Source organism: Thalassophryne amazonica, chromosome 5 (genome assembly GCF_902500255.1).
Source record: "Thalassophryne amazonica chromosome 5, fThaAma1.1, whole genome shotgun sequence".
Taxonomy (NCBI): domain Eukaryota; kingdom Metazoa; phylum Chordata; class Actinopteri; order Batrachoidiformes; family Batrachoididae; genus Thalassophryne; species Thalassophryne amazonica.
In genome coordinates, this window is record NC_047107.1 from 46,789,602 (window position 1) to 46,802,460 (window position 12,859).

Below are 12,859 nucleotides of genomic sequence, written 5' to 3' on the forward strand. Positions count from 1 at the left end.
TGTTTGTAATATCAAAACAAGAGGGATTAATACAATCCGGTGTTAAATGCTATGAGGAAATTAAACATCTACTTTTGTTTCCTAGTATGGAGGAGACAATAATAAAATACATTCTTCCTTTTTCACTGAGGGTTGTGACAGCAGATGTGATTTGGATCTGTTAATTGATTTGGCACAGGGTTTTTTTTGACATTACATGCAAAATGGGCAGGGGTGGTCTTGAATTTGGGAACCTTCTGCTCTGGAAACAAGCTCACAAACTGCTTGACCACCATGCTGCCGCCAACAACAACAAAATAATAATCATCATCATCATCACCATCATCATCATCACGTCCTGCTGTGAAAACCAGTATTTTGGTCTGATGGCACTACCTGCTGGTGGAACCCCTGCACTACTTGTTACATGTTCCAACTCAGGAGACACTTTCCAAGATCCTTCAAAGATTAGAGAGCAATAATAAAAATGTTTTGTGAATGAATATGTATACAAAAACTTGCAAAAACAGAAAGAATAATTCATATTCACTCTGCTTGTTGAACATCATCTTAAAAACAAATATGTTTATTAGTATATAATAACTATATTTTATTTCTTTGGTGATTTAAAGCATTAAAACAGCTTGTTCATTTAAAAAAAACACAAACATTCCACACATTCACATTATAGTTTTTTTAAAGTTATAAATATAAAAAAGATATTATGTGCACATTAAGTATGAAACACATACATTTACTCATAAAACAATTTCCCATTTAAAAAGTGTCACACAACCATCCACATTTACAAACTTTTTTTGGTAATGTTGTAGAACATTATTGCAGCCTTTAGGGCCTTCCGTGTTTATTATTCGAATGCAACGTAAAGATTCACTGTACTGTCAGTAAATTATAGTCTTTGATTGTGGCTTGTCTCTTGCTGAACATGTGTGTATGCAGAACATTATTGGGTCATGCGACCGATGAGTTAAAAAATAAAGAGCAGCTATAAAATAAATTATATGCATCTCTGCTTAAACAGCTGTTACGTTCAAGTCTTTCTGAGTGTTTCACACAATACATTCTTCTTAAGGTCCAATTTACATTAACTACAATAACTAGAAACGTGAACGTGTCAAACAACAAATCTTACCTCCAAAATGCTAACAATCTAAAGCACAGCAGATGTGCGTGAGACTCTTTGGTACGGCATTACCGTTATTCTAAACAGACCGCGAGTAAAGCAAAGAATGGTGAAGATCAGCCTGAAAAGAAAAACATGCACGATGTGCTTCCTGTTCCTTCTTTCGTTTTCAAGCAGCGAGATGGATTTCCGTCAGTGGATTAAGGCTTTGTCGATACTTTGCACAGAGAGAGACTGCCCTCATTTTAAAATAAAACGTACCATACGACAGAAATACCATAAAGTGTAATAAATTCTCTCTCTATAAATCTATGCATAAACTCTTATACAAAACACTGATGATATTCTGCAGTAAAGGCTAACGCAAAAAAAAAAAAAGTGTTGGTTCACTGAAAGCTGCCACCACATTGAAAATCCAGCAGATTACTGAAAAAATTCATTTCCTCACACTCATGTACATGTGATGTGTTACGTGTATGATGCTCCTTCCTGCTGACAAAGTGCACACTGGAGAAAGATTCTGGAAGATTTGTAAGAATGAGAGATAAAAAAAAATTAAAAAAAATGACAGTTTGCATGAAAGTGACACCTGATTTGTGTTCCGAGAAATCAAACTTGGATTTCTTGACGTGGCATATACATTGTTCAAATCCGACATTTTTGATCTATGAATGCACAATGATGTTCACAAAAGTCCATCATCTCACATCAACTTTTTTTTTCTTTTTTTATGAATAAGGAACACTTGTGGTGATTTCATAAAGCACAGTTGGAAGTCAAATGTAATATAACAATTGCAAATGTATTATTTGATTTAAAAAAAATAAGCAAAAAGACACTTGCACAGTTTTTACAAAAATATTATAAGCGTACTTTTTGCATTTCCAGTAGCCAGCTGAAATTATTTTGTCCACATTGGCATTTGTATAAAACAGTCATGAATTAAAATCCCAAGATTTTGTCGTCATCCAGTCTGTGTTTCATTTCACAGATGATTTTCCTCTTGTGCTTTTCCTTTAGGATCCTTTCTCCTGTTCCACACAGGCTGCAGCCTTGTGTCTTCTTCTCAGTGAAATCAGTGTCTCTTCACCTTACGTTTAGTCCTGTCTCTCCGTCCTCTGTGGCGCTGATGGTGAAATGGGAAGCCCTCATCAGACCACTGTTCGAAGTTGTTGATGCTGTAGAGCCTACTGTGGTGATGCCTTCGGAAGTAGGTCCTTTGATAGCTTGAAGCTGTTGGAGAAAATAGATATACAGCTGTTATTGTAGTCTATAGTTCAATTATACACAGATGACACCAAGAGCACTGGACTATTGTAATGCTCTATTTTCTGCTTTACTGCAGTCCAGCATTAGGGGTCTTCAATTGGTTCAAAATGCTGCTGCCAAACTCTTGACATGAAGCAGAAAATTTTATCACATTACACCAATTTTGGCATCCCTTCACTGGCTTCCTGTCTCTGCGAGAAGGGATTTTAAGGTTCTGTTACTGGCCTATAAAATTGTTCATAGGCTGGCACCTCCCTACCTGGCTGACCTGGTTAAACCCTACGTACTGGCTCGGGTCCTGTGTTCGCAAGGTGCAGGACTTCTCTGTGTTGCTATGGTGAATAAAAAGTCTGCGGGTCACAGAGCTTTCTCTTATCATCCTGCTCTGTGGAATGATCTCCCTGCACACATAAGGCAATCGGATTCTGTTGAGACTTTTAAATCAAGACTTAAGACCTTTGTTTTCCTTGTTTTATCCTTAGTATATTATGTTATTATGTGTTTTTCATTCTTTTTACTCTTTTATGGTTTTGTGCTTTTATTATGTTTTTAATTTTTTAATTCATTTTGTTCTGTTTTCCGAGTTGTGTTGTGTGAAGCGCCTTGAGGCGACCTTGTCATGAGTTGGCCCGATATAAATTAATTAATAAATTTGAATTTTGAATTTGAGAGCAATTTACAGACCTGGTCAGATTTATGTCATGTAGCAAAATAAAAATATAGACATAATGTGTAGAATATGACAGTTACTGGCATCCTTTGATGAATTTACAATAAAGCATTACTTTCACAGCCATTTTCTTAAGACAAGTCAGGGGAAAGATACATAAATATTTACAACTCACTGAATATGTACTGAAGTTCATCTACATTGGTCAAGAACTACAAACAGTAGTTGGTATTGTGTGGTAAATCTGTCTAGGGTAGGCATTTCTCAAACACTGAATGATCAGGCAAGAATTTAACTAGTGTGGGAAGCCACCATGACAACCATGAAGGAATTATAGGGTTCTGTGGGTATGATTGGTGCTAGCTACCTATTACTAGGTAAGGGAAATGTTAGCTTTAGTTATAGGCATAGTAAATTGTGAAATATAAATGAAATAGTGAAATATAAATGAAAATAAATTGAAATTGAATTGAAATTGATAGTGCAGCTTTTGTCCATTGTATCACCAGTCACAGAGAAACAAAGAAAGGCAAGATGAGAAAATAGATCATTTCTCAGCTCAAGTGTTGCACATGCTTTCTGGCAAACTGTGGCTGAAATTTCACATCATCTTTTGAAGTAAATCCTACATTGTTCCACACCACCATGAAGCTATATACTGTAATTGGTGATGTAATATACAAACGTTGCACTTTCCCCAGCCGTTCCCATTAAAGTCGCAGAAGCCAATAACTTTTCCAGAGTTGTCATTCGTGTCTTGATGGCTTCCCTCAGTAGTCTCTTTCTTGCACACTCACTCAGTTTTTGAGAATTGCCTGCTGTAGATAGATTTACCATACAATACTCCATTATTTGTATTTCTTAACAACTGGCATAAAGAAAGTCTATGACATATCTGCTGAACTGGAAATATTCATGTATCCACCGAATGACTTGTCTGAAGAAAACTGGCTATAAAACTGATGATTTAATAGTGTGGCAATAATTGCGTCATGCATACATTATATATCTACATATTTTTATTTCACTGTATAAAATAATTTTGTTTAGAAATATTCTGATTATAAAAAAAATGGTTCATTTGCATTTATGTATGAACCTATTTTAAAGCTGGCACTTAAAATATAAAGGTGCCAATAATTCGGAAGACAAATGTTCAGTATAACTTATCAAATCAAAGAACTCCGTGCTACTTACGGTTCATGCAGGCGATTTGAGGGTTATCCCATCGTCCATTTCCACGACAACGGATGATTGGCACGTGCCTCTGGATAAACCCAGTCCGACACTGGTACCTCACTAGTGAGTTGACCTCATACCTCTCACGCTTTGCCCCAAAGGTACGAGCATTCTCCACCACAGGTGGCTGACGACAAGCCACTGACAAAAAGACAATAACAACAACATAAGCTGTAAATCGAAACTGAAACATTCATATTTTTATAAGCCTTTTCCTCTGTAAACAGGTTATCTTACAAGTCATGTCAGTTAAAAGTCTTTAAGCCAGACTGTGAGTGAAGAAATCCTCAGCCTTTGTACCTGTGCCCTTCTTGCAGGTAAAGGTGAGGTGATAGTTGCAGGGAACATCATTCCACTGGCCGTCCTCATGCCAGATCATCACCACACAGTCTTCACCAGATGAGAAGAAGCTGTCAGGTTGGTTGGGCCTCCAGTTTTCATATTGCTAAAAGCAGGATATAAGGAGAGAGATATCCTATTAGTAAGATTCCCAATGTTGATTTAATCAGTGGTTGGAAGTTCACATACAGTTGTGCTCAAACGTTTACATACCCTGGGAGATTTTTTATTTATTTTATTTTTTTTTTTTGCCATTCTTCAGCGAATATGAACAATAACACAAAAACTGTTTTTTACTCATGGTTAGTGGTTGGGTGAAGCCATTTATCGGCAAACAACAGTGTTTACTCTTTTCAAATCACAATGAGAACAGAAACTACCCAAATGAACCTGATCAAAAGTTTACATACCCCTGTTCTTAATACTGTGTATTGCCCCCTTTAACATCAATGACAGCTTGGAGTCTTTTGTGGTCGTTGTGGACGAGGCTCTCTGATGGTAAAGCTGCCACTGAATATGTTTTGCACTTTATTTACATCAATTATGAAGAAATACAAACAATATGGCACTCTATGGTAAATCTGCATGAAGTAGACAGTTCTCAAAAACTGAGTGACTGTGCAAGACGTAGAAGAGTGAGGAAAGCCACCAAGACACCCAGACAACCCAGGAGAAGTTATAGGCTTACGTGGCTGTGATTGGAGAAATTATGCACAGTGCAAGCTTTGCATTTTGTATCACCAGTTATCCATCTTCATGATGAAGTGGTATAGAGGAGGATTTTCTTAAAAAGAAGACCTGAAAGTTTAGCTACAAATTGCCAGAAGGTACATCTGAGATTCAAGGGTGGATTTGATCTGTTTTGGTGAAAGAAAATCCTTCTCTGCTCTACTCCACTATGAAGCTAAGAGTAGTGATGCAAAATGCAAAGCTTGTACTGTGCACAATTTCTCCAATCACAGCCACATAAGCCCATAACTTCTCCTGGGTTGTCTGGGTGTCTTGGTGGCTTTCCTCATTCTTCTGCTTCTTGCACAGTCACTCAGTTTTTGAGAACTGTCTACTTCATGCAGAGTTACCATAAAGTGCTATACTGTTTGTATTTCTTTGTAATTAATGTAAATAAAGTCCAAGACATATTCAGGGGCAGCTTTACCATCAGAGAGTCTCGTCCAAAGCTACCACAAAAGACTCCAAGCTGTCATTGATGTTAAAGGGGGCAACACACAGTATTAAGAAAGGAGTATGAAAACTTTTGATCTGGGTCATTTGGGTAGTTTGTGTTGTCATTATGATTTCAAAAGAGTAAACACAGTTGTTTGACAATAAATGGCTTCACCCAACCACTAACCATGAGTGAAACAAAGTTTTGTGTTGTCATTCATATTCTCTGAAAAATGGCCCAAAAAAAAAAAAAACTCAGCTTCTGCCAGGGTATGTAAACCTATGAGCACAACTGTATGCTCATCATGAGCATGAATGTCATGGTAATTTTGTGCTTTTAATGATTTCTTTGAATGGTTCTTTGCCAGGCTAGAATAATTACACAGCATACATCTTTTTGGATCTTCTCTCATCCAGATAATGTCTAAATTATACACATAGGCTCAAATATATACATAAATCACCACTAATATTTAGCTTAATGTTGCTTAGTAAAGTACACCTTGACCAGATGTTTTTGGTAGCCATCATAAGCTTCTGGCAGAATTGTGGCTGGATACTTGACCACTCTTCTTGGCAGAATAGGTAGAGTTCATTTAAACTGGTTGGTTTGCTGGCAGGGACTTGGTTTTTAAGCATTGTCTACAAACTTTCAATATGGTTGAGGTTGTCACATTGAGAAACTCATTCCAGAAGCTTTATGCTAGCCTGCTTTATCCAACCCACAACCAGTTTTGATGTGTGTTTGGGAGCATTGTTCTGTTAGAACACCCAATTATGACCAAGTTTCAACTGTCGAGCTGTTGCTTTGAGGTGACATTGAAGAATTTGAAGGCAGCAAAACAGCCCCAGAGCATGATGAGGGAGTGCACCACCATGCTCAAGAGCACACATTTGTCTATTAGAATCAGAGGGGCTAACAGTATTAGTCCTGGTAGTTTTTGTTTTTTATATGAAATAATTTTGGTTGTATGTGCAACGTAGAATTATATAAGCATTCAAAATAAAACTTGGATATTTAGAAATGTTGTGTTGAAAATTCCTTGCTCTGTTAAAAAAAGCACTTGGGAAAATTCTTAAGAAAATGTCAAAGGTATAGGGCCACTGAGCTTTGTAAGATTTAAGGCATTAAAAGAATTTTCATTGACATGACTATACTTTTATTTATTAGGCTTTAACTAGAGGATTCATAATACAACATTACTGATAATAAAAATTCATGTTGTCTAGAAAAAAATTATAACAGGTTCCCATGAAGAGAAGATTTTCAGAAGAACAGACGGCCTTCAACTACTTCCGGCAGCTTTATAGCAGTTATATTCTAAAACTCAAATAGGTCATATGTCCATACAACCCTGCAGAAAGGATTTTGTATGAATGTAACCAAAGATACTGCTTATTTCTCTTTCTGTCAACATGCGTGTAGTTTGGAAGTTACATGTAGCTTGAACTGAGCTTGTTTGTTGATTTTGTTCATCTCCAAAACCAAAGTCTGGTGGCCACCAAAGCCAGCACTGCATGTTTTGAAGAGCAGTCAATTCTGAATCAAGTGCATGCGGCTACACAGCTGTACCAAAACTGTGTTAGCAATGCTCTCCATATGACCCTGCAGTCCAGTGTTCTTAACTTGGAAAATCCCTATCTCTGATACACAAAAGTGCTGCAGAATGGACACTCAACTTTCCAGTCAATTCAGTGGTTTAATAAACAGTAACATATTTCACTTTGTATCATTCTAAAGCATAACTTCTCTGTTGTGAATACATTTTCCAGGTTCTATTTGCAATATAATTCAGGTGATTTTAGACTGTAGCCATACAATTATAACTTGTCTGTTGGAATTCACATTTTTCAGAGGAGGTACTGGAACACATTTGGACTGCTCTTAAGGAGAATTGATACATACTTTCCCAGTACAATGTGTACTTTGAATAATTTTGAACACAAGTGAGGAGAAGTAGTCAATAGGACAGTGACACCAGACCCACATTTCAAAGTATCAAGCATGCAGAGAAAATGATACACAGCCTTCCAACAGTCAAGCAGACTTACAATAAAGTATGTGAACTCGGGGTGTCACGGATCACAAGAGCCACGGTTCAGAACAGATATTTTTTTTTAAGCCACAGATCGGATCATTTTTTTAGATCAGAAAAAAAGACAAATGCTACTTTATTTTATTTTATTTTATTTTTAAAAAATAACTTGAATAATAAAAACACTGAACTTTTGTGTGTGGCCCTTTATCAAAAGATGCTCGGGCTGCTCAGTTGCTCCACTCTACCGGGCTGAAGATACACTCGATCTCAATGTGTGTATCTGTGTGAAGGAGACTGTGGGTTTGATACAGGGCAGCAGCTAACGTTTTGAGGGGTGGGGGGGCTAAGATTATATTAAAGGATTATTAACTGAGCAAGTGAGGTTAAGAACTCATTTATTATATGGCTGTTCGGAGCTTTTCATCTTGTTGGTCTTTATTTTGCATGTCCACTTCGAGCTCGTTTGCTGTTAATTCCTCCAAACCAAACTCGCAGTGTAATAAAATTCACTCAGAGAATGGTCCTCTTCATCGCTCATAATTTATGTGTTCGCTTTTTGTTTTATGTCGCCCCGTGAAAACTCAAAGTCGCAAATCTGATACATAATTTGGACCGATTGTCATGGTAACGGTCTGATATAGGAAAATATCAGACCGGAAATCAGCCAATCACAGCGCATGCACTGTTGTAGCCATATAACCATATTACAATTATTTACAACTTTTGGTCAGTTTATATTTTGTTGCTATGCTTTGAACTGCTGTGATAGGTTCCAGCCCCCCATGTCCCTTAACTGGAGTAAGCGGATTGAGAAAATGGATAGATGGATGCAATTCTTTGAGGAGCTTGTGGACATAGTGGTGAATTGTTTTTGCAAGTACAGTTTCAAGAACATAAAAGTTACGAGGCAGCTGAGGGAAAACGCTCCACAGTATGGAGCAATTGCTCCCATTATCCCCCTGAAGATCCACCCCTGCTTGTGCTCAAATGAAGCAGAAGGTTTGACCACATTACACCCATTTTGGCACCTCTTCACTGGCTTCCTGTCCCTGTGAGATCAGATTTTAAGATTCTGTTACGAACCTATAAAACTGTTCACGGACTGGCACCTCCCTACTTACAGTAGTGTTCAGAATAATAGTAGTGCTATGTGACTAAAAAGATTAATCCAGGTTTTGAGTATCTTTCTTATTGTTACATCGGAAACAAGGTACCAGTAGATTCAGTAGATTCTCACAAATCCAACAAGACCAAGCATTCATAATATGCACACTCTTAAGGCTATGAAATTGGGCTATTAGTAAAAAAAAAAAGTAGAAAAGGGGGTGTTCACAATAATAGTAGTGTGGCATTCAGTCAGTGAGTTTCAAAATCAAATCAAATCAATTTTATTTATATAGCGCCAAATCACAACAAACAGCTGCCCCAAGGCGCTTTATATTGTAAGGCAAGGCCATACAATAATTACGGAAAAACCCCAACGGTCAAAACGACCCTCTGTGAGCAAGCACTTGGCAACAGTGGGAAGGAAAACTCCCTTTTAACAGGAAGAAACCTCCAGCAGAACCAGGCTCAGGGAGGGGCAGTCTTCTGCTGGGACTGGTTGGGGCTGAGGGAGAGAACCAGGAAAAAGACATGCTGTGGAGGGGAGCAGAGATCAATCACTAATGATTAAATGCAGAGTGGTGCATACAGAGCAAAAAGAGAAAGAAACACTCAGTGCATCATGGGAACCCCCCAGCAGTCTAAGTCTATAGCAGCATAACTAAGGGATGGTTCAGGGTCACCTGATCCAGCCCTAACTATAAGCTTTAGCAAAAACAAAAGTTTTAAGCCTAATCTTAAAAGTAGAGAGGGTGTCTGTCTCCCTGATCTGAATTGGGAGCTGGTTCCACAGGAGAGGAGCCTGAAAGCTGAAGGCTCTGCCTCCCATTCTACTCTTACAAACCCTAGGAACTACAAGTAAGCCTGCAGTCTGAGAGCAAAGCGCTCTATTGGGGTGATATGGTACTGTGAGGTCCCTAAGATAAGATGGGACCTAATTATTCAAAACCTTATAAGTAAGAAGAAGAATTTTAAATTATATTCTAGAATTAACAGGAAGCCAATGAAGAGAGGCCAATATGGGTGAGATATGCTCTCTCCTTCTACTCCCCGTCAGTACTCTAGCTGCAGCATTTTGAATTAACTGAAGGCTTTTCAGGGAACTTTTAGGACAACCTGATAATAATGAATTACAATAGTCCAGCCTAGAGGAAATAAATGCATGAATTAGTTTTTTCAGCATCACTCTGAGACAAGACCTTTCTAATTTTAGAAATATTGCGCAAATGCAAAAAAGCAGTCCTACATATTTGTTTAATATGCGCATTGAATGACATATCCTGATCAAAAATGACTCCAAGATTTCTCACAGTATTACTAGAGGTCAGGGTAATGCCATCCAGAGTAAGGATCTGGTTAGACACCATGTTTCTAAGATTTGTGGGGCCAAATACAATAACTTCAGTTTTATCTGAGTTTAAAAGCAGGAAATTAGAGGTCATCCATGTCTTTATGTCTGTAAGACAATCCTGCAGTTTAGCTAATTGGTGTGTGTCCTCTGGCTTCATGGATAGATAAAGCTGGGTATCATCTGCGTAACAATGAAAATTTAAGCAATACCGTCTAATAACACTGCCTAAGGGAAACATATATAAAGTGAATAAAATTGGTCCTAGCACAAAACCTTGTGGAACTCCATAATTAACCTTAGTCTGTGAAGAAGATTCCCCATTTACATGAACAAATTGTAATCTATTAGATAAATATGATTCAAACCACCGCAGCGCAGTGCCTTTAATACCTATGGCATGATCTAATCTCTGTAATAAAATTTTATGGTCAACAGTATCAAAAGCAGCACTGAGGTCTAACAGAACAAGCACAGAGATGAGTCCACTGTCTGAGGCCATAAGAAGATCATTTGTAACCTTCACTAATGCTGTTTCTGTACTATGATGAATTCTAAAACCTGACTGAAACTCTTCAAATAGACCATTCCTCTGCAGATGATCAGTTAGCTGTTTTACAACTACCCTTTCAAGAATTTTTGAGAGAAAAGGAAGGTTGGAGATTGGCCTATAATTAGCTAAGATAGCTGGGTCAAGTGATGGCTTTTTAAGTAATGGTTTAATTACTGCCACCTTAAAAGCCTGTGGTACATAGCCAACTAATAAAGATAGATTGATCATATTTAAGATCGAAGCATTAATTAATGGTAGGGCTTCCTTGAGCAGCCTGGTAGGAATGGGGTCTAATAGACATGTTGATGGTTTGGAGGAAGTAACTAATGAAAATAACTCAGACAGAACAATCGGAGAGAAAGAGTCTAACCAAATACCGGCATCACTGAAAGCAGCCAAAGATAACGATACGTCTTTGGGATGGTTATGAGTAATTTTTTCTCTAATAGTTAAAATTTTATTAGCAAAGAAAGTCATGAAGTCATTACTAGTTAAAGTTAAATACTCGGCTCAATAGAGCTCTGACTCTTTGTCAGCCTGGCTACAGTGCTGAAAAGAAACCTGGAGTTGTTCTTATATTCTTCAATTAGTGATGAGTAGTAAGATGTCCTAGCTTTATGGAGGGCTTTTTTATAGAGCAACAGACTCTTTCCAGGCTAAGTGAAGATCTTCTAAATTAGTGAGACGCCATTTCCTCTCCAACTTACGGGTTATCTGCTTTAAGCTGCGGGTTTGTGAGTTATACCACGGAGTCAGGCACTTCTGATTTAAGGCTCTCTTTTTCAGAGGAGCTACAGCATCCAAAGTTGTCTTCAATGAGGATGTAAAACTATTGACGAGATACTCTATCTCACTTACAGAGTTTAGGTAGCTACTCTGCCCTGTGTTGGTATATGGCATTAGAGAACATAAAGAAGGAATCATATCCTTAAACCTAGTTACAGCGCTTTCTGAAAGACTTCTAGTGTAATGAAACTTATTCCCCACTGCTGGGTAGTCCATCAGAGTAAATGTAAATGTTATTAAGAAATGATCAGACAGAAGGGAGTTTTCAGGGAATACTGTTAAGTCTTCAATTTCCATACCATAAGTCAGAACAAGATCTAAGATATGATTAAAGTGGTGGGTGGACTCATCTACATTTTGAGCAAAGCCAACTGAGTCTAATAATAGATTAAATGCAGTGTTGAGGCTGTCATTCTCAGCATCTGTGTGGATGTTAAAATCGCCCACTATAATTATCTTATCTGAGCTAAGCACTAAGTCAGACAAAAGTTCTGAAAATTCACAGAGAAACTCACAGTAACGACCAGGAGGACGATAGATAACAACAAATAAAACTGGTTTTTGGGACTTCCAATTTGGATGGACAAGACTAAGAGTCAAGCTTTCAAATGAATTAAAGCTCTGTCTGGGTTTTTGATTAATTAATAAGCTGGAATGGAAGATTGCTGCTAATCCTCCGCCTCGGCCCGTGCTACGAGCGTTCTGGCAGTTAGTGTGACTCGGGGGTGTTGACTCATTTAAACTAACATATTCATCCTGCTGTAACCAGGTTTCTGGAAGGCAGTATAAATCAATATGTTGATCAATTATTATATCATTTACTAACAGGGACTTAGAAGAGAGAGATCTAATGTTTAATAGACCACATTTAACTGTTTTAGTCTGTGGTGCAGTTGAAGGTGCTATATTATTTTTTCTTTTTGAATTTTTATGCTTAAATAGATTTTTACTGGTTATTGGTGATGAGTTTGTCAATTTTGTGGAACAAACAGGTGTGAATCAGATGTCCCCTATATAAGGATGAAGCCAGCAACTGTTGAACATGGTTTTCTCTTTGAAAGCCTGGGGAAAATGGGACATTCAAGACATTGTTCAGAAGAACAGCATAGTTTGATTAAAAAGTTGATTGGAGAGGGGAAAAGTTATACGCAGGTGCAAAAAATTATAGGCTGTTCATCTACAATGATCTCCAATGCTTTAAAATGAACAAAAAAAACCAGAGACG

The 12,859-nt window shown here is 37.7% G+C and overlaps 1 protein-coding gene across 1 annotated transcript in view; it reads right to left on the reverse strand.

Moving 5' to 3' along the window:
• Positions 1-537: 537 nt before the first annotated feature.
• Positions 538-12,859, reverse strand: part of LOC117510403 (versican core protein-like) — a 138,174-nt gene continuing 125,852 nt past the window's right edge. The window contains exons 10-12 of the mRNA XM_034170102.1: positions 4,602-4,746; positions 4,260-4,442; positions 538-2,356 (exon numbers count right to left, since the gene is read on the reverse strand). Of these exons, the coding sequence (XP_034025993.1) occupies positions 2,199-2,356; positions 4,260-4,442; positions 4,602-4,746 (486 nt within the window). The 3' untranslated portion in view covers positions 538-2,198. The remainder of the gene's footprint in view (positions 2,357-4,259; positions 4,443-4,601; positions 4,747-12,859) is intronic.